The 22771-nt window shown below is 41.3% G+C and overlaps 1 protein-coding gene across 3 annotated transcripts; it reads left to right on the top strand.

Annotated features, from left to right (window-relative positions):
• Positions 1 to 1342: 1342 nt before the first annotated feature.
• Positions 1343 to 22578, top strand: LOC133955081 (homeobox-containing protein 1-like). Of its 3 annotated transcripts, none has more exons than XM_062389754.1 (10): positions 1343 to 1722; positions 8150 to 8644; positions 10177 to 10262; positions 10390 to 10500; positions 13707 to 13863; positions 13967 to 14049; positions 14986 to 15081; positions 15497 to 15585; positions 15959 to 16042; positions 16772 to 22578. In XM_062389754.1, the coding sequence occupies exons 2-10, from the start codon at positions 8151 to 8153 to the stop codon at positions 17072 to 17074; spliced, it is 1503 nt and encodes a 500-aa protein (XP_062245738.1). In that variant the 5' UTR covers positions 1343 to 1722; position 8150; the 3' UTR covers positions 17075 to 22578. The 3 variants fall into 3 exon arrangements, with proteins under 3 accessions (XP_062245738.1, XP_062245729.1, XP_062245720.1); XM_062389745.1 differs by having other exon boundaries at positions 15494 to 15585; XM_062389736.1 differs by having other exon boundaries at positions 15491 to 15585.
• The last annotated feature ends 193 nt before the right edge of the window (positions 22579 to 22771 follow it).

Raw genomic sequence — 22771 nt, 5'->3', positions numbered from 1 at the left:
TCTCCTGAAGTGCTTCCTGAGGTTGTACTTTGACTTTATGCACAGATCTAATATCAGACTGAGTTGACTTTCAAATCTTAATTGTCAAACCGTAAATTCATCTTCCTGATGTTCATGTTAATCATGGATAAAAACTGATTCGATAACTTTAATCACATGTACAATTTAATATGCTCATGTTCTTTCTCACTTCATGCTGCACACAGCGATGTTTCTCAGTGTTGGTGGTCAGGACCTACAGCGCCGCTGGTTTTACAAATGACTTAGTGATTAGGCAGCTTGGACGCACAGCAGCAGGGCTCCGTGTAATGAGCAGAGAACCACTGAGCAGGGAGGGCCGTCTCTCTTCTGTTCCTGACACATCAGCTGCTGGTAGAGTTTGAGGGTCCCGCTGTTGGCTCCACGAGGGGCTCCAACAGGATAAGTGCCCCTGCTTTAAGATCCTTCCTTCAAAACGAGTATTTTGCTGGGTTTTAATATGTCAGTGGCCTGAGGAGACATTTGTGCCCCAATTTCACACTGACTACTACAATATTGGGAAAAAAAGAAATTGACCTGGAGATTCCTGTCCACTGCAGTGTTCAGCAGGTCTGTGGGTGGAGGATGAGGAGAGATTGGATATACTATTATGTGTAACGTTCACTTCAGCAGGATGGCCTCATTCTGTAGAGAATATCTGGTTTCATAAGGAGACTGTAGGGCCTTTGTGAAGGTATGTGTACTCTGAGTGACATTCTAGTATTAAATTGTACTTACGTCTTCCTGCTCCTAAATACTTACGTTACTTACATACATTTAATTTCTAAATAATAATTTTATTCTATTACTTTCTATTCAAATGTATTACTACTCTGGCTTTTATGGCTCACCTCCTTTTAATGGTGCTTCCCTGCAAAAAATTGTACGTGTTCTTTAACCTGTGTGACAACAAACAACAAAGTGATGATGAAAATAGTAGGCGACAAAATTGAAGAGCTGAAGCTGCATATTAGAACTGTCCTTAGACATAAACTTAAAAAAAGAGAAAAAAGTACAAACATCTCACCTGGTTGGCTGCTGTCACAGTGAACTATTAATATTTATAAGTTTATTTCATCAGTTAACCAAACTAAACAATCGAAAACACAACGTATTGAATGAAAAGGAGCAGTGAGTGAGAAGTATATTATACTATCTGCTACACTTTCACAAGACATTGATTAACAAATAATTCAATAAAATAAGCAATTAAACGAAACACATCCCCTCACATCCCTGTTTTAGTATCTAAGTTACAATTTAAACCATTCAAAGAAGCTCACAAAAGGATTTACCTGTCACAACAAAACAGAACTTAACTTCCTAGTATGTCTCAGTATGTCCTAGTATGTCTCAGTATGCCCTCAACACTCTGGCTTTACTAGCGGACCACAGCAGATCCACTTCACGCTCGTGCAGTGAGTTCCCTGAGCTCAGGTGATCAGCAGCTCGGAGTGCGTGTAGTCTCTCACTCCAACTTCTGTGAACTGCGACTCCCGTCGTTCCTTGCGTCGCAGTGTCAACATGGCGCCTGTCTGCCGGACAAAAGGCGAATCTGTCTGACGGCGGATTGAAACCCAATTAGAAACAGAGGAGACATTTTGGGGAAAAAAACCTGTCAGTGTCGCTGAGTCCTGGCGCCGCGAGGCAGCAGATACATGTCGGAGTAAATGCGTGCGGAGGCTCTGGCTCTGGAATATTCAGGTTGGTGAAGCTGCAACTACATCTGTGTTCACTCGGCTCTGCTGTTAGCTCCTGAGACATTTCCCTCTAGACTCACTACTGAAAACTCCTTTAAAAAAAGCAGCCAGTGCTGCCGCATCTCACTCGTCCGCTCGGCTCCTCTCTACTTCAGCTGCTCCTGTCGGGCTTATCCGGTCAGTCATATGTCAGGCTGTAATTCGGCTTTCACGTGGTTCACCGGGAAACGTTTAATCAGACACAATGTCAACTTTTCCAGCTTGTCCACAATGTGCGAGCCGCAGCGATCCGCCGTGTGAATCCGTCGTGTTCGATCATGACGCTGGACTCCAGAGGAAGCGGCGATCCAATGAGCCAGTGTGTTGTTGGTTGATTGTGTCGGTGTGTAGCATGGACGCCGAATTGAAGAGGAGTTCTTCATTGTCAGCGAAACGTCCTAAGATACCATCTGTCGTCCATGTCTGTTTTGCTGGAAGAAGGGCAACATTAAAGCTATTACTTTCTCAATGTAATTCGACATGCAAGTGGATGCACTGTATACAGATCTGAGTTGGGGGCTACCTTTACTTTAAATGTTGGTGCATGTAGTCTGTGAGCACATGCACCAGGTGCTCTTTTACTGTTGGATTTCACTCTGCACTTATTAAAGTTGTTACTGTAATTATAACTTGCCCGAGTGCTCAGCTGCAGCCAGGAGACAGTCAGTGCCACGTCTGGTTGGGATCTCAGGCAGGTCACCGGGTTCTTTTATAATAATCCTGTTTATCTTTAACATGCTAGACTTGTGTTAGAGGTATGCCTGCCCTTCAGTGAACGTGACATTATATCAGTTTGAGGAGTAAAATAGCTACTGGTTCAGAGTCTTATTCTGAAATTGATTCTATCCTTGGAGAGGCCAGAGGTCAAGGGCAGCCCCTTCCCTGGAAACAGAAGGTTTAGAGTCAAACTGGTGAAGTATTGCACGGTTTGTGACTTCAGCTTTTGTGGATTGTATATATTATGTCCATAATGTCCATTCGCCAATGCTTTGTAATTTTCTCTCAAAGACTTCAGCATTGTGAGACCCCACTATCTGATTATTACTAGTCCTTACTCTGTACCAGTCACACTGTAATAACACATTAAAAACGCACAACTCTTACATAGTGTCAATTGTCATTTACCACAACCAGAACAACTGACATCCATTTAAAACTAGACTAGACTAGATGTTTTTAAAGTTTCCAGTCTATTTCTGTCCATTTTAGTTGAGGCTGTCCCTCCTATAAAAAAATAAGTAGTTGTAGTCAGAAGAGCACATACCTCTGCTGAGGCCCAGAAGTCCTCTTATGAAATCACATTTACATTCACTACTTTTATTTGGATCTGTACCAAATTACACACACTAATCCACGAATCGCTCCCTGAGGTATCAAAGAAAATGTTGAAAAATGCCCTTTAATGTTAAAGAAAGTTAGGGGGGGAAAAAATTACAATTGTATGGGTTCTCTCCTGGCCCATACCACACCCTTCCCAGTTTCATGGTAATCCATCCTGTAGTTATTGTTTAATCCTGCTAACTAACACACAGACTAACAAACACAGAAGGGACACTTTACCTCCTTGGTGGAGGCAATAACTGTAAGAAAAAACTTGGACCACTTCTTTTAAAGGTACAGTGAGAACCCTGTCTCGAGCTGAGTAAGTGCGGCCTCCAGAAAGTGACGGTAGATTTAGTATAGCCAGGGTGAGAAACTTTGGTGATCATCAGCTAAGCTTCAGTGACTGGGTCCTGAGTCCAGACAGAAGGGCACAAAGGGAATCTCAAAGTGGTCTGGTAGCTACTGTGGCAAAACTGTATAAAAGTCGGTAACCTCCCTTGATTTGGTTGTTTTAATGGAATACACTCTTGTATTCCGGTCTTATGATAAATAATTTGGCCATTTCTTTTTTCAGGACAGGAAGGGAAAAGGTCCAGCTTGCCTCTGAGTCACATGGTGTCATTGTGTCTTGTTACAATAGTTACACCTTTAAGAGGAAAGTTGGTTTCCTGCCAGGGTGGCTGGTAGAGACGGTAACCTTGCAGACAAATTAGGCCAAACATTGTTGCTTTTGCCCCGCGGCTGTACTGAAACGTCCCACCCTGCTCCTGTTGCAGTAGGATGTGCTCTACCTCTACCACACTCTACAGAAAGTATGCAAAAACACAATCAAATCAGTGAGATACTGTATAAGTAAGCCTGTGTTTACCAATTTTCAAGCGGTTTTCTCGCTGAGTTTTGTCATACATTGTTCGAGTTCAAGGCCTAGTGGACTATTTAAAGATGGTGACTTGTGTACAGCTGGTTGTCTCTGTTTGCAGCGGTCTACTGTAAACTCTAAAGCTGGAGGTGGAGCTTATTTCTCAGTATTTATGAGAATTAAGTTAATTCTACTTAATGTCAAAAAGCCTGGAGCCATTAGTCACGAGTGTCATAGAATGTCTTCAGCATAGCATAGTTCAAATGAGATTTTCCCTGTTATGTGTTTCAGTCCCATTTTCTCAGTGTTTTGTCCGTCACCCTCTGCTTGTCTTAGTTTGAGTTTACATCATCTACAGCACTGCTGGTTTGTAAATAATGGAATGAAAACATTTAAGAGCTGGCGTTAAGGTGCCAGCCACCATTCCCGATCTCATTTACTTCATATTATGTATCTGATAACATCACCTGAAATGTAGCTGGTGTCTCCCATTGCTCTAAGTCACTTTTGAGATGTTAGAAGTTCATTTCATTGGACATGGTTTGGAAATGCACTCATCTGTCTATACAGCGTTAGTAGTTGATAAAGACATGTCTTCTGCACAGTTGTCTGATGATGATATAGATGATGGCTGAAAAAAGGAACTATAGTCTCAGTTGTTCTTACATATGAGTTTATTATGATATGGATCAGTTGACAGAGAAGATTCTCGGTCTAACTAACATGAATAGAGTCAAACCAAAAAGCTAAATGAGTACAGCAGATGCCTCACTGTATTATAGTCTCTGGAAGGAAAAAAAGATATTAGCCTGGGTCACCTCGGTCCCCCCACAGACTCGAGGTCTGCCTTATCTGGACACACAGACGGGCTGGCATCTTCCTTACACAGGCATTATAAATCCTACAAAGGATCTCATATACTGATAAACATAGTTGGGTTCAGGCCGTGTGTAATTCACAAACACTTGTACAGATCATTCTGATGTACAAGAACCATACAATACATTCCTCACAGGCTGTGGCAAGAACCAGGCAAGTTCTCTCAAACCGAAATCCAGAATGGCAACCTGAGCGTCATGTCACGACACAGTCTTGGTTTCATTAGACCAGCAAATCTTGTTTCTCACACACTGAGAGTCTTGAAAACACCAAGTAGATGTTAATTTCCTACACTCAGGAGAGTCCTCCGTCTGAACACCCTGTCATGAAGCCCAGATAAATCGACTACTACACTGATGGTTACCCTTTTTGAAGTGTTTCCCATCTCTACCCAAAAGTCACTCCGGAGCTCGGCCAGAGAGACTTCGGTGTTCCTGGTTACCTCTCTTACAAAAGCCCTTTCTCTCTGTTTGGCCGTTGGTTCCAAACATATTCCACTTAGCAAACCTTCAATGCTGCAAAAATGTTTTTGTGGCCTTAGCCTGATCTGTGCCTCGACTCAATCCTGTCTCTGAGCTCTGCGGCCAGCTCCTTTGACTGTGTTGTTGCTCTGATATACATTGTCAGCCATGAAACCTCAGTTGTGTGCTTTACACAATCATGTCCAGTCAAATGAATTCTCTATAGGTGGGCTCCAATCAAACATCTCAGAGATGATCGAGAGAATTATAAGGAACCTGAGCTAAATCCCAAGTGTCTTTCATTCTTATGTCAATGGGATAATCCAGCTTTTCTATTGTTTTCTCTTTCGTCAGTGAGGGGTATTGAGTGTATGTACATGTACGGCGTCTAAAAGTTAAGACACAACTAAGGGCCAATCCTTTTGATCAGTTAAATATACATTGTTAACTAAAATAGCTAGGTGATTCGTTTTACCATGATTTTGTCGCCTTGATATCGATCCTGTTTATCATTCTAACTGTCTTATAGTCTACAGTATGACTCATCCTCTGCAGCAGAGACACAAAGTGTGGTGCTTGGCTGCATGAAATGTAAATTTTTCTTGGCATTTTTCCAGACACACACACACACACACACACACACACACACACGCAGTCCTCACCCTCCCTCTCTATAAGTGTTGACATGTCTGCTGACTTTGATTTTCTGTCCTGTTTTTTCTTCTTGGCTCCAGAAAAAAAAAGCACAGAGACAGATGTGCTACATCATTTGTCTGTTGATCTCCTTCTTCCTCACTTCACTTCACTTCAGTGACTATGATTATGTACCTTTTTTAGAAATGATATTAAATAAAAAAACTTCAGTCCAGTGACCATGATTATGAAATTAAATTACATTACAGCACATTTAGGAAAAAATGGCATGTCGGAAAAAATGACAGTAAAGCTAAAGACACATACAATTACAATTCAAAAACTGTGTCTGCAGCACCATGTCGGTAACATGATGTGATTACTGGGGTTAAAAACATCCACTGTAATAACATTCTTTTTTAACCTAGAGGAATGCACTTCAGATCTGGATAGCAGCTGCTGCACTCTGTCTTCTCGTGTGTGTGTTGTAAATCTGCAGACAGGAAGCTAGCAGACGTGACTTTGCCTCATTTTACTGTGTCTCCTTGTCGGTGCTTTTTGGGGATGTAAAGCTTAACAGATTGAGCAAATCCAAAGTTACATATGTAATTGAATGCCTTCAATTATAATCCCACTAATTAAAGATTCTGTCATCAGACCCCATTTTGATACCATTTACATTCATATTATTTAATCTCCTCTGCCGTGTGTAGTAATATTCATTGGTGCCAATGTGTGATTTAAATCGCACACAAGACATTTCCTGAAAACAATGCATGCAGCAGACGTGACATGAAAGATGAAAGCCTGTGCATACCTGCATTTCACACAATGCGTAAAATTACTCCTGTCTTCTCCAGTCTCCTTCGTTTCAAATCAATGTGATGCTTCATGAATCCCTCCTCATATAGTTCCTGTCCTCTGTGGTATTTTTTTTTTCTGTATTGAAACCTAAAGGCTCCCTCTGGACCTCTGTTGTGAAAAATCTTATGTTATGTTTACATGCAGTGTTTCTCATCCATGTCTAGAAATTTGCATAATACATCTTTATTCAATTGGTCATTTTTAGATATTGCCTCTACATTTCTTTTACGTGTTCCTGCTTCTCTTATAGCAGCAGTTCCTTGCCTGGCGTCAATCATTGGCCCTTACTCAGCCAGAATGACCATAACTAAACCCCTCTGCAGGTTGACCTCATACCATAACACTCCATTTCGGACAGTAAAAAGAAATGCATGAGAAACTGTTCGTGCCCACAAACCTTTTCAACCCGACAAAAGAGGGAGGATTCCCTGATGATTGGGCAAATGACTCAAGCAATGATGCCCAATAACTGATGCCCAACTCCTTAAAACTGTATTCTGCCTCTTTCCCTGCCCTGTGGGGGGTTAACCAAATGTATATCTCAGACAGATGTCCTAAAACCACTGAACTGAAAACCTACTAATTTATGTGAATGTCTGAAGCAAAGTTAGAATAATGTTTTAAACCTTCTCTTTGTTTAATATTATTTTCTTCATGAAAGCCAAATTTTAAATTAAGAGATCGGAGATATCCAACTCATATACAACTAGGCCTACACATTTACCTTATAAACTACTGCTAGTCCAGTCTTTTTGTGTTTTATTTTCTGTGTCATATAACTGCATGCATTTAATAATGTTAGGAACAGTTAAATACACTGTTCTAATAACTTCTAATGTTTTGTGTTAACCAGTTATAACCTACATTTGACTATTTATCCTTCTGCCCTAATGTTTATTGGGTCATGGCTGAGATAGAAAATGTGACTTTGCCCTTTATACATTAGTATCTTTCTCTTCTTCTTCTTTTGCTCAGGTTTAAGTGTCTCACCGGTTACCTTTATCTATATAATTACTGTCTCATCTGCATGTTTAAGCAATATTTTATTTTCCCTCTTAGACAAATCACCAGCCAGTAGATCTGAAGAATACTGCATCGAATGCTCTTTTTTTTTTTTTTTAAATCTATATCTTCATTACAATTTTGTTAAAATATTTTTGGGTGACTTCAAGATAACGAGATTTTGGAGATGTTGAGTGTTTATGACTGTGTCAAGCATAGAAATGAATGGATGTGCTCAGACACCAACCTGTTTTGCTCTGATAGGAGTTTGTGCTCTTCACTACAACATGTGGGGTCCTACTGCGAAGTGTTGAAAAGTGAGACAGTCAATCTTCTTTGGTATTAATGTTGTTGTTGTTGATATCCTTCAGGATGTTCCGGCCGGGTGAAGAGCCTCGTTTCACCATCGAGCAGATCGACCTCCTCCAGAGGCTCAGGAGAACGGGGATCACCCAGGCGGAGGTCCTCCATGCCCTGGAAACCCTGGACCACCTGGACCGGAAACATGGACATAAGTTGAGCCACAAACCTTCCTACATGCCTCCCTCGTCTTCTTCCAGCACCGTCGCCGCCTCTTCATCCATGACTTCCGCTGCCACTCAGACAAGCTTTCCTGACAACCAACTTTCCATGTCACCCAACAATAACTTCGACACTACCTCCCTGCCTCTGCCGGTTCCAGCTGCCTCACCTGTCGTTATGGCGGCGGTGGCTCAGAACGGCCTGGTTGCCGTCAGCAATGGGAGGCTGTCACCACCGCGGTTTCCACTCGGCGTGGTTGGCGGCAGTGTGACTGCACCAGGCTACGGGTTTGAGACCAGTGAAGAGGACATAGATCTTGATGAAAAGGTGGAGGACTTTATGAGGTAAGAGCAGACCAGACTTGTCTTAACTTGGACTGTTCTTAGGCCAGGACTGACTAAAAACCAATATGAACCAGGTCAACCTGCTGACCAGCCCATTACACATAAAAAAAAAAACGAAGCCACCAAAGATGATGGTTATAAGTTGTTTTCTAACATAATGTTGGGCTTACAACAGATACAGCTTCAATGATCAGGACTGACTTGGTTGTTGGCAACTGTATTTCTTCTTTTAATTGGCCTCTTGTAATAAAGCAGCTTGTCCTCTTCCATGAGCTTTCCCCAGTGGAGAAGTCAGCGCCACACGTGGCTAAACAAAGGATAGACCAGCATACCACTGGTCAAATATAATGACAAAGTAATGGACATTATAGAGGAACGCTTAACCTCAGTGTACAATCCAGCACTGATGGGGTAGAAATCCAGCTAGGCCGTTGTTTTTTACGGTAGAGATACTTGCTGCAGGCTGCATTGAGCCATTATTTGTCAAGTCAGTAGCTGCTAAAATTTGATGCTTGTTTATATGAGGAGATACGGTAGAGGTGCTAGTAGCTCCCAAAAAGGAATGGAATTTGTGTTTATCCTTTTTTCCCCTGAATAAGGTAGAAGTAAGTTTGTGTTCCTAGTTTTCTTCCAGAAAGGAAGAACTCAAACATTCTACATAACTGTTTTTGTATTCTAAAAGCACCTGTACGTAGCACCTTATATTGTGATGTCACTTTTGCTTTTGTGTTTTCTGTTAATGTGTTTGTGCCATCATGGTTTTATGTCAGATTTCTATTATCTGTACAATAATGACAGTTAGTCACTCTGTTTTTTTACCGTACACAACCAAAACATTGACACAACAGCTGAGAAAAAGCTTCAGCTTCAGTGTTAACAGCTGAAGCTTCTTTGTTACTGGTGATATGTCAGTTGTAAACAAAGCGATAGGGGCAACAAAAAGACCATAAACACAAACTTGATTACACTAGTTGGCAAACTACACAGAACCTTGTTGCTGACAGCATTAAAAAAAAGACTCTGAACTAAGAGCACAGCAATAACTGGACGAATCAGTGTGGAGAACTATGATTATTCCAATAACGACGTGTATGTGGTGTTTGAACCACATTACAACATATAAGTCCTGACACAAAAGAGCAGGTGTTGATACAAAAATCCTGATGACGACGAGGCTGCTTATAGCTCACACTGAATGTGAATATGATACGAGTATTACTGTCTACAATCACAGAGACTGTACACACACCCTCCAGTGCCTCTCATTTGTAGTCTGCAGCCAGACAGCAGCAATCATTGTTATTGATCTGAATGTGTGTGAAGATGAAATCAAAGCAGAAGAGCAGAGAATATTCCAACAGAATCAGGTTTAAATTCCTGCACATGTTCTGCTGCAACAGATACTGTCGTCCACACACTGACTCACAGTTACAGCTGGTTAGAGCAAAGTGACTGTTGTGTTGTGCATTGTGTTTCTGTAATGTTGCCATTTATTACACTCTGTGTGAACACTATTCTCTCTGTGCTTGTAGAAGGGACAGCTCTTTGATCAAAGAGGAGATTAAGTCCTTTCTGGCGAACAGGCGGATTTCCCAGGCCGTGGTCGCTCAGGTAACGGGTGAGTATCAGCTTCATCTGTACTTTGAAAACCAGGCCCATTAAATCACTACCAGAGCAGCATGGTGTATCAGCAAGCATCAAGCCAACTGAGGATTCAGATCTGACGCTGCTCCTCTTCCTCCCAGGGATCAGTCAGAGTCGGATCTCCCATTGGCTCCTGCAGCAGGGATCTGACCTCAGCGAGCAGAAGAAACGAGCCTTCTTCCGCTGGTACCAGCTGGAGAAGACTAACCCGGGTAACACCACTGCCCATCTCCCACATAACCTTGCCCCTTCTTCCACTTGTGAACACTGCTGACTCCAGTTAAAGTTTCTTAACACTGACTGAGCACAAAGTCTTTTACTAAAAGCTGCTCTCAGACAGGCACTGACATATATTTTTCCAGAGGGGCTGTATGTGAGAACGCAAATGTCTGAGTCTGTTGCTCCAAACAGTCTGTGGGGTTTTTACTACAAGTGTCCTAGTTAAAACTCTGGAGAATGTGCTAGTGAGTCCATGTGAGAATACAGCAGCAACGTGTCATGTTTCTAGTAGGCGACAGAAGAAAACTAAAGAGGTGCCGTACGTGTATAGGATTCTACTGGGAAAGATGAGATTTGAGAGCTTTATGTGATAAGGACCAACCGCAGCAGAATTTAAACATTATGTTCTGCCTCCAGTATGATCTACCCCGATGCCCCCCCTCGCCTGAATGTCCCAGAGATTTGCCAATGTCCTGCTGCCTTCCTCATATGTGAAAGCTAAAGTCCAGATAATTTATGGACATTGTCTGGACTGTCTGAAAACGGCTCTAATGAGAGGAAGGGATGGTTAATCTGTCAAAAGCACAGTTTATTTTGGACAATTCATGTCCTCTGCACATTGTCAGTGTGTCCTTGAGTAGGACCCTGGACACCCTGTTCTTTCATCAGCGCAGAAAATAAAGTTTGTCCCTCAGCTCACTGGTGTTCAAAGCTAAGCAATATGAAGATAAAGAGAGAGAGAGAGAGATATTCTTTAACTTTAATTTAGAGGATACAAGACATGAAGACACAATGAACATCAAAACAGTTCCAGATAATTCAAGGATAATAAAATGTAAATAAAACCCAGTTAAATAGGAAATTAAATAAGAGTCTGAAGAATGAGATCAATGAATACTGTATTAAGTAGACGTTGAGATGGCAACAAATTAACTTAAAACAGTACATACACATAGAGTGCAGATGTAATGTTTTAATAAAAGAAACAAAAGCAGTGGCATATGGTTGCGTTTCTTTATTATCATCTTGAGATTTGACTCCTCAGAAAAAGAAAGCTGTTTTGCTGTCATTGAACAATGAATACACTGTGTCAAGCTGAGTGGAATGTAAAGTATGAAAAGAGAGAACAGTCTTACTGAAGTGAGTCTGTGTCTTCGCTTGGAAAAAAAAAGACTGGAGTGATGCTTCAATAATAACCCCTTCTGTACATCAGGATGTGACGGGTCACTCTTTACTCTTTACAATGTGATGCTGACATTTAAGTCTAAGTTATATATAAGTTTGCAATATACAACGATTTCTTTTCATGATTATAAGTTAGATATGCAGTATTTTTAGCTGGAGGAACTGAATGTATAAGTTTATATAAACTAGCTGCAGGGATTTTAAAGTGACTGTGAACCTACCCTCAGAAGCAGCTTGGAAAAAGACACATCATCACTCCACCTTAGTTTGATTGCTTACTTTCACTCAACTCCTTGATCCCATAGACATTCAGGAAAGTTAGGCTTATATTGCTTTTTTGATAGAAAAAACTGTTTGTTCTAGATATATTTATTAGTGACTGACTATAGGAAAGTAAAAATGGAAATTCCCAAAACAACTTTTTCTCTTCAACCAAATCACACATGTTCAGGCTTTTCTACACGATCTTCTAGTGTCATATTTCTTCAAGATTCAAGATTCAAGATTTTTATTGTCAAATGCACAACAATAACATTAAGCAGTCGCTGGCAGTGAAATGCTTGAGTCTCAGGCTCTCTTCTAACAATGCTCAAGTAATTACACACTATACAATAAAATAAGATAGAAATAGTATAAAACAGAATAAAATAGAACATCAAAATAGGAAATATGTATATATATCTATATATATATAAACAGCTGAGGAGAAAATAAAACAACAAAAGTGCAAATATGCAGATATGTCACAGAGAGGAGTTCAAAAGTCTTATGGCCTGGGGGATGAAACTGTCTCTGAGCCTGGTGGTGCGGGCTCGGATGCTGCGGTACCGTCGGCCAGATGGCAGCAAGCAAAAATGTTCATGGCTGGGGTGAAAGGGGTCTTCTTCCTGCACCGCTGGGTGTAGAGGTCCTCTTTGAATGGTAGCGCTGTCCTGGTGATGTGCTAGGCAGACTTCACCACCCTCTGTAAAGCCTTACGGTTCAGGGTGGTGCAGCTGCCATACCAGGCGGTGATGCAGCCAGTCAGGATGCTCTCTATGGTGCACCTGTAGAAGTTGCAGAGAATCCTGGAGTCCATGTGGAGCTTCCGCAGCCTGCAGAGGAAGAAGAGCCGAAGTCTGGCCGTCTTTCTGGTAGAGTCTGTGTAATGGATCCAGGTCAGGTCATCAGTGATGTGGACCCCGAGGAACTTGAAGCTGCTGACTCGCTCCACCGTGGCCCCGTTGATGGAGAGGGGGGCGTGTTCTTCTCCTTGTCTCTTCCTGTAGTCCACGATCAGCTCCTTCGTTTTGCTGACGTTGAGGTTGTTGTCCTGACTCCAAGATGTCAGGGCTCTGACCTCCTCTCTGTAGGCCTTTTCATCGTCGCCAGTGATCAGGCCTATGACAGTGGTGTCATCAGCAAACTTAACGATGGTGTTGGAGCTGTAGGTGGCCACGCAATCATGCGTAAACAGGGAGTACAGAAGAGGACTGAGCATGCAGCCCTGGGGGGCACCGGTGTTAAGAGTCAGGGTGGAGGATGTGGTGCTGCCGATCCGCACCGCCTGTGGTCTGCCCGTCAGGAAGTTCAGGATCCACTCACTGAGAGCGATGTTGAGCCCAAGGTCTCTGAGCTTGGTGACGAGCTTCAGGGGCACGATGGTGTTGAATGCTGAACTGTAGTCGATGAACAGCCTTCTCACATATGTGTCCCTCTGGTCCAGGTGGGAGAGGGCAGTGTGGAGGGTGAGGGAGATGGCATCTGCAGTCGACCTATTTGACCTGTAGGCAAACTAAAGAGGGTCCAGAGAGTCAGGGAGGGAGGAGGTGATGAATGGTTGGACCAGCCGCTCAAAGCACTTCATGATGATGGAAGTGAGTGCTACTGGGCGGTAGTCATTCAGGCAGAGGATTTTTGTTTTTTTTGGGAACAGGGCCCCTTTTTCTTCACAGATCCTCTCACTTAACAGACCTCGGTTATGAAAGTGACTATATATATAATTTTTAATGGAGTAATATATTTGTGATTTGAGGTGCCACTCTGGCCATGCGAGCTGCCCCACTGGCTCTGGAGGACATGATGGAGTGGCAACAAGCTCCGCCCCAGTTTGGCGCTGCCCCTGGTGGCTTCCGTCTTCGGCGAGGGAGCAGATTCACCTGGAGGAAGGAGTGTCTGGCTGTCATGGAGAGGTGAGGAGGAGGAGTGGTGAGGAAGGGTGGATGAACTTGAGTGTCATGGTCAATTCTTTGATTGGCCTTGTAATTATAACATGGAATTGTGTGTGTTTCACAGCTACTTCAGTGATAACCAGTACCCTGATGAAGCCAAGAGAGAGGATATCGCCACTGCCTGCAACGCCGTCATTCATAAACCAGGTAGATGATAGTCTAAGCAAACTTTGACTTGATCCATCTGAACTTTTATTGACTCACAAATACAAAGTAAGCAGTTACATATTTGTATTGACTGAGAGGACAAGGTTTCATTATGTTGTTCATCTGTGATAACAAGTCAAGCAGGCGCAGGGTTCAAATGCAACTTCATGCCTATTTGTTCAAATTAGCTACTTATGAATTATATATTTGATGGAGGATATGTCCCTAACATCCGCTTGTGCTCACTAACATCTGATAACATCAACTGGTGGTAGGCATTAATTAGTGCAGTAGAACATACAAGGAATATTCTCCATCTTGTCCCATATTCTAAAATGAGCGTTTAGTTTAAAAAGGCATAGAGGTAATAATGTCTGATCTACTGAGCATCAACATGGCTTTAATAGTGCTGCTATACAATCCAGTAGCCATCCAGTAGTATCAGATTTACCTTTAGCCTCAGGATGCCCTCAAGTTCGGCCTGTAAAGTTGATTACGAGGCCAACACACTTGATAACGCTAATGTACACAGTTATGTCCCTAACACCTGCTGGTGGCCGCTAACACCTTCTAACATCTACTGGTAGCTGGTAACTTAAATTGTACAAATGTACAATGGGTTTTCAACATATTGTCCTATATTCTAAATTATTAAGTGGAAATATATGATAATAAAAGAATTGGCTTGTGAAGGGGAACACAGGACAACCATGCTGTGTTTTCTCTTCCCTGCCCAGTACTGAGACTGAGCAGAAAGTCTGGTCACGATTTTAAAAGTCAACACATCAAGACTGTAAAATGTCATCAAGTTACTTTAGAATTACCATTGTAATGGTGAGTACATCTGTCTTAACACAGAGAATTGATACTGTTTTATTGGGTTTTCAGAATTTTTATTTTATTAAAGCCATGTGTGTGTTTGTGTGTGTATCACAGGAAAAAAGCTGACTGATCTAGAGAGGGTCACATCTCTGAAGGTCTACAACTGGTTTGCCAACAGACGCAAAGACATCAAGAGGCGCGCCAACATTGGTAATGTCTACCTGTGTTTGTGTGTGGTGACTGTAGTTATAATCAGTGGGACTTTAGAACTCAGCATGACGAAGGTACTTGGAAATGTAATGCATGTTGTCTTAAATGTTGTGCTGAGGTTTCAGATAGTCTCTAAATAAATCAATAAACGCACATGAAGGAGCTTTTTTCTCTTTAACTCACATCTTTGTTAACCAACTTGTTGACTGTGTAGACCCACACCTCTCAACACAAAACCACACAACTCAGCTGTAGAATCTCACACAAACCCGGGTATCAGTGACAAACACATTTTTACCAGCAGGTGCATCAGCAAGATGACATTCTGCTGTAGAGGAGCAGCTTCTGAATGCATCAGTGTGTTGTTGATGCAGGTCGATATGCTATGATCAGGTTTGTGTTTTTGAAGAAGCAGCCATCTTGGAGAGTCACGGCATCGAGGTTCAGAGTCCTGGAGGTCAGTCCAACAGCGACGAGGTGGATGGCAACGACTTCCCTGACCAGGTGAAGTACACGTAGATTCATTTACACCCAACAGCTTACATGTGTCACTTTTTTTTTTAAACCAAAGTTATAAAATATATCAAGTTAATGGTTAAACATGGATCATGACGCCACCTAAGCCATTTTTGAACCTCTATAAAATCTACTTTTGTTTTTTTTATATTAACAATGTTTGCCTGTTTTAAATAAACATAAGGTCATTTCCCCCTGATCTTTCCAGAGACTCTGTATGGTCTGCAGTAAAAACATACAGCATTCATTGACATCACTACCATAATGGACATGTAGTTATAAAGTCACAGCATTGTGATACTGTTTATCTGCCAGTATGAGGATGTGGTCATTGTATAGCCTGCTTACTGCTCTATTACAGGGATGTGAGGTTTCTTTATTTGACAAGAGAGCTTCAGCCAGGCAGTTTGGGTTCAGCAGAGCCGACCTGTCATCTCCAACCCAGGTACAGCCCGACTACAACCACTGTCTTCCACAATGCAAACTGAGTTTTCGTCTCAGATTTAGGCCACATCCTACTACCACGTTTTGGTTTTAAAACGCATCAACTCTGCTATGGATACGCCTGATGTTCACAATACTCCAGAGTTTTAGAGCCACTAACAAGAAGAAGTTTGGAAACGCTCGTTTTAGTTTGGAAACCGCAGGGCTGTCCACCAGTATGGACAGGCAGAAATGCAGATGCTTGGAAACGGCAGTCGTTGGTTGAGCTAATTAATCAGGCTCCCATCACATGACCCCCTTCTGAGAGAAAACCACCAGCCTTCTCCTCAGCTATCAGCAGAGAACACAACATGGAAAATCAATACAAATTGTCGCTGACCCTGTTTTTTTTGACAAACATATGTTTTGCTGTAAAATTCTGCATTTTACAATGATAGAACTGCTTACAAGGGTAGGTAGGTATATAGCACATGCACGTCTTCCTGTTTACAATGGCATGTGCATACCGAGTGTATGTGAGAGGTCATGTGATATGCATTTTCAGCCATGTTAGTATGGACGGGCATTAAACTTGATATTTAGCCAAAATGCTTGTTTGGACAGAGCTCATTTTAATTTTCCAATGAAAACTTAGAGAGGAGGGTTTATCCACAGGAAAAAGTGTGGATTCAAATTAAAAAACAAATATAGATTGAGCCAAAAGTCCTTCTCTCCCCTTCTCTCTGCTCAGGTTCCCACACTGCTCCCCAGCTGGTTCTCCGCTCTGAGTAGAGGAAACTTGTCTGGACAGAGGGGCACGTCTCTGATTGGCCGCTCCCTAGTGACAGGGACGGGTCCTCAGGCAGAAGGATCCAGATTGACAGGCGTGTCCTGGTCTCCGCCATCCCCTTCTCTCCAGGACGAACCCACCATCCACAGCGTGCTGTCCCAGCCCCAGGACCCCATCGGGTTGGAGAAGGCTGCCAATCTGGTGGAAGGGGCAGGCTGCAGCGTGGAGAATGATATCAAGACGGAAATGCTTGAGGAGGACTGAAGAGGGTTGTTGATACTGGAGTTGTCAGAAAACAGGTGTGTTAATATGCAAGCGGATTTTATAGGAATGTAATAAGTGGAAAAAAATGACCAAAAGTCGTGTAAACGCCAACCCTGAGATACCTCCCAACCCTACCTCCAACCATCAACCTGCTCTGCAATGCTCGTGTAGGCATTACTAGTGTATTATAACAATGACAATAATAATAACGATTAACTTCTATTTGTCAAAGTCCTCGTCAGATGACTGTGGAATATTTCAAATGCCTTCATAACAAGAAAATCAAATAATGAGAGTGAAATAAATGACAAATCACTCAATTATGAGACAGAAAATTCAGAGTATCATCAAAGGTAACGTGTGTTGTTTGGCACATTATTATTTGTTATCAAGGCATTTTTAATCCTCCATAGGAGAGACTGACTTAGTAACAGGACTTGATGCTTTGCGCAGATTTCCTTGATAATCTGCGTTTTTACAGACACTGTATTCATCACGGGATTCAAACGATTTCAGGGTCTCACACTGTGATCACAACACAACTGAACAGCCTCAAAAAACGAAATACATGAATTTGACAGTTAAGTTCATTTTAACTGCTTGTTTTAAAATCAGAGTTATGTAAATCATGTCATCACAGTTGATTAAATTTCACATTCGCTGTTTATTCCTTCCAGTGAGAAGAACAGCAGAATAAGCTTAGTTTTTTTTTAAGTCAAGGTCACGTTACAGCTTAATAATGACTAAAAATGACCAGCTCCTCTGCCCCCCACGCTGATGAAATAAGCTCAACATATGGAAGCAAAGAATGGGTACAATCATTTTAATTTGAACACATTTTTTTCCAATGTTTTTATGGTCACAAACTCTGATATATCTCCAGCTGTCCAGGTTTTCAGTCACTTGTCTGAGCTGCTCTTCCTTGGACGACAAACAACATGTAACACAACCTCATTGCTTTGTCTTCGCTGCTTGAATTGGATTTTCTGCTTTGAAAGATATGTGTAAATGAAAAGGTGCTTTTGGTGCTAAAGTGATTGATTTTGATACAACGAAAGAAAATAACCCTAAGCACTCTATGGAAAATGAACAAGCCTTTATTAGTGTGGCTAATGCATGACAAAGATAGAAATAACCCTACATGTTGCTGCAAAGTAGCTTGTCGCCCAGATTTCTATAGGTTTTTTAAATCTTTGCCATGTATTAGTAAAGGCTTTTTTTATTTGTTCACACCAAGTGTGAAAGTGAAAATGGGCAACTGGAATTTTTCCCTTTATGAAATAATGAGTCATCCTTTTTAGAATTTTAAGAATTCTTTTCAGGTTTCTCCAATTTGCTTGGTAGAAAATAATCTCAAAATGAGCTACTGAAATTTAAAAAAAAAGGAAATTCAAGCCCCATGAGCAGCACCTTACTTCAGGCGGTAAAGCTGAATGACCCTCAGTAGAGTGCATACCTCATTGCACACACCCCTGAAGCTTGATTTTCCTCATTAAGAATCCATGATTTATTCAGTGGGATTTACTAAAATTGGTGAAAAACAACCCTACAATTTCAAAGAAAGTGGGGAAAAAAGATCCTGATCCTAACAAAGTTAGTTGTTGCTCTTTCCCTGACCCATAACACATCCTTCCACCAAGTTGTGTAGTAATCTGTGCAGGTGTTTTTGAGTAATCTTCTTTACAAACAAACAACAAACCAATGCCTGGGGTGGAAACATAACCTCCTCAGGCAGAAGTAATTCAAATTGTTATCGCATCTTTGCTTCCATATCAATATCAAATGATTACGAAAGAAAAAGTGACTCAACACAAATGTCACATGTCGCCAAATACAGATTTGTGTAAAAACTAGAAATGTGAGTCTCCAGACGATCAAGTGTTTTCTATTCATTTGTGCCCGGTTCCATGTCGGATGCTCAGGCAGAATGAATGATCACTGTGAGATCATCTATAATCAATAGAATCAGCTGGGAGGGTTCAACAGTTAAATCAAACTGTTTAGATATTAAATATTCAAGTGTAAAGTGAATATAAAAGAGGCGTATGTACACATACGTACACGCATACGTATATACAGTGTATATATATATGATATAAACTGTGAGGGTATGTGTATGTGTGCCCGGATCCATTTCTATTTACAATATATAAACATATTAGATTCTAAGGAGAGAAACTATCAATATGACTCTTTGTTGTTGGCAGAAGGTGAGTGAAGCATTAGCCAAAGTATTAAGTTGAAAGTTTCTGTATTTCCTGAGTGTATGATAGTCCTGGATGGAACTATGTATTAGAGATATGCTAATCAATGATGCATCAGATGTTTCACATTATAGCAAAGCTAACTGCATCGTGTTCCTCTGTAGGTATATCTGTGTTTGTGCCCGATATGCCATGTGTTCTAAACACACATGTTCACGTTTCAACTCAGTTTTCATTTCAAATGACACTTTATCTGATAAATGTCATGGTGCTTAAGAGTCGCTGCTCGTCCAACCCTTCATGGTCCGTGTCAGTGACGGAACACAGAGCCAGAAGGAAAAAAAAAATTAGGGAAACTGAGGTTGTTCCTCAGAAAGCTAAGAATTAGATTATTTACAGACGACCACATTGAGAAGTCGTCTTTATCTGAAATATAAATGTTTGATCACACAAGTCACATCTAGAAATATTTATCCCCAGTACAGCCGCTGTAGAAGTCCCATCTGTTCTCTGCTTTACAACAAAATCCTCATGGGTCCTTATTTAGGGTTAAGCCCTTTAGACCATAGTCCAACTACTGGTTGGATGAGAGAATACTAAATAACTAGCAGGAGACATTGTTATCTCATCATTATTCATCCCACTTTTGTGTCCACGATATTCATCTCCTCCAAAACACTTTTGTTTGGGTAAGATTGCAGATGTGTTTGCCTTTGATGTGACAGTGCTAGCCACTGCCCCCCTGTGTCCCCCAGCAAGCATTCGTATCATTTCTATAATCATACAATCTCCCATATAATCCACTAACATCTGGTTCCTGCAGTGTGAATGGATACAATCAGCATTCACTCCCTGGTCAAGTGACATTAAACTGCAGTTTAAACGGTTCTGACTCCAATCGGTAGTGACGGAGACACTTTGGTGAACTCGCTAATTTGGCCACACAGCAAGTGAGAGAGCGCCTCAGTTGTTGGTGCCCTCCTAACTTCGACTTGACTCATTGGGGGAAAACAAGAGAAAAAAAACCTCCTGTCAATGGGAAAATGTATTAAATTAATTAAAAGATTTTAATGATGCTGATTATCAGTCAACTTCAGCAGCTGATCTTTGATAATTGATTGTGTTGTTATTAGTGTAGTCAGCTCTTCTGTTTCATTGTGTGACACAGGTGGATCTGTGGGGCAGCTGGTAGAAGGAGCTGTCTATCTTTAGTACAGCAGCTGTGATCCAGCTCCATGGAACCATGTCCCTGACGTGACATTAGTTATTCAGCACATGAGATGTACTGGATGATTTTAAGTTAAAGTGCCTTATTTTTTTACAGTGTACAGGATCAGTGCAGGTCGGAGGTCTCCTACAGCGGCTGTAAACACATGACTAATGCTAAGCTAAGCTACATATGAACAGTGAAGTGGCTTCATCGTTGTTGATCACCAGGTGCTTTACAGGCTCAGCTACTAGTTCAGAGTTAAACACTCGACACATATACCTCACTAACAATCAAACTACCCCCCTAAGCTACAGTATAAGCTACAGCTCCTCCACAGCTGCTGTAATGTGAATCAACGCCCGGGCCGCTGGGGATTAAAGAAGCTGTAAAGACATGGCACGCTGGCTAATAACTAACTTCAGTGTTCTTTTTAAAGGGAAATTCCCTCAAACTCGAGCCAATAAATATTCATTTGGAAAGTAAAGGGAAGTTCCACTTCAGAAAAAAAAAACATATTTGTCCATCAGCTCAGAGTCAATGGAATAAATGTATAATAGTTTATTTTGCTCCTCATCCTGATGGAGTCCCAACATGTCGTCAGTGTTGGCCTCAGACTGAGCGTCTGAGAAAGTGTTAAACTTAGTGGTGGAATGTCTCTTAGTTGTGCGGCAGCAGAGCTGTCCTGGTGTCTTTGCTTTAAGCAGTTAGACTCTGAGGCATCACTTATGTAGCTGTGTCATCTATATATGATTATTTACACCAAAAATATCAAACCAACCAAGGGTTGGAACTGGTTTTTTTTTCCTTCTTTTGAGTCTGCCAAGCAGAAGCCTTTCTGAAGTGGATCTGTGGATCATTTGAGACAAAGTGCTGTTCTGAGATTATTTCAGCATTTGAAATGCTTTAAGTTGCTGCCTTCATGGTCTTATCGTGAAGTTGTACTTTAGACTTCTAATGCAGGAAATTGAAAGATTGTCTGTATCCTTGTTTTTGTGTCATTATAGAGCCAAGAAATCTGAAAGCAAAAATTCAACTTGACACGCATGCATAATGAGAAACCATAAACTAAATGAAACTGTAAATGAAAACCTGAGACAAGCGGACGTCTTTTTTTGTTGTTGTTGATGGTTGCTTTCAGATTTTCTTCCTGCCTTGTTTTGTTGCACATGTTCTGTAGGAGGGTTTAATCCACCTGCGTTAATGTACATTTCAACATAAAAAAAAATCTCAATCTATAAAATTGAAAATGTCTTTTCATATAATAAAAACGTTATATCATATTATATTTCCCTTAAAAACTCTAAGCATTTAGCTCTTCCAGTCATGCTCCAGTCCGCAGTGCGTTGTCTCGGACGACAGCGCGTTTTCTTCTTCTTTGGTTTTAATGCAGTTCTATCTTCAGCCTTCATTCCTCTGTTGCCTTTCTGTTTAGTTTTTTAAACGGCGAGCATCCTTCACTGCTGAATCCGATCAGGGCCTGGAACATGTGTACGTGTGTACAGGCAGTCACTGTTTTATCGATCACATTCATTATGACCCATTGTTGTCTCTTTCTCAATAAACAAAGCAGAGTAAATATGTACTGGATCTGAGATGTCCTCACTGGCTCCCAGTAAGGCAGACTTTGCTGTAGAGGCTCCATCTGATCTGAAATCTGCTGCCTGAACTTTAATTTTACTGGGAAAAAGACAGTTATTGTGAAAGCATCCAGCTAAAAAACGTGGATGTTCCGTCTTTATGTTCGTTTAATCAACCAATGACTGGAAATGCGACTAACACATTTTATGCTATTTCGTTCTGGGAAATAAACTCTTGAATAATTCTGTGTAAGAAGAAAAGTATGGAACCCTCAGCCGGATGTTTGTTGTAGCATTTTGAAGCTGTTTGTTTGTTCTTTTGAATCCCCTCTCGTTCTCTTCTATTTCAAGATTTAGTGCCTTTTTTGGACGGTAGACTGTTCTGTAACCGCTATGTAGAAGATCTACATATGGCTTTTGTTACTTTTTCATCTGTTGGATAAAACCTTATTTGTTATTTTTAAGGTGTGTTTTTTTTATATATTTACAAGGGAATAAAAACTGATCAGTCCACACAGTGTGTCTTGGTTTGTCCTGTTCTGTTCCAGCATGTCTCGTAGAATATGTAAAGGATTAGCTGGAGCTGTGCAAAGAAGTTCATTCAAAGCTCCTTTCACTTCCTGTAAAACAGTAAGACAAAGTTGAAATCATTGAAAACCAGGAAGTGCAGCTTTAAGAAGCCAGAGCTTCTTTTTATAAATGATTT

This window comes from Platichthys flesus, chromosome 1, assembly GCF_949316205.1.
Source record: "Platichthys flesus chromosome 1, fPlaFle2.1, whole genome shotgun sequence".
Taxonomy (NCBI): Eukaryota; Metazoa; Chordata; class Actinopteri; order Pleuronectiformes; family Pleuronectidae; genus Platichthys; species Platichthys flesus.
The sequence above is the reverse complement of the archived record's forward strand: the minus strand, read 5'-3'. Positions and strand labels throughout refer to the sequence as shown.

Bases quoted from the DNA above. Each gene is read 5' to 3' on its own strand.
- LOC133955081 (XM_062389736.1), top strand. From the start codon at position 8,151: ATGTTCCGGCCGGGTGAAGAGCCTCGTTTCACCATCGAGCAGATCGAC. The intron at 8,645-10,176 runs GTAAGAGCAGAC...CTGTGCTTGTAG, and splicing joins AAGGTGGAGGACTTTATGAG to AAGGGACAGCTCTTTGATCA. The intron at 14,050-14,985 runs GTAGATGATAGT...TGTGTATCACAG, and splicing joins CGCCGTCATTCATAAACCAG to GAAAAAAGCTGACTGATCTA.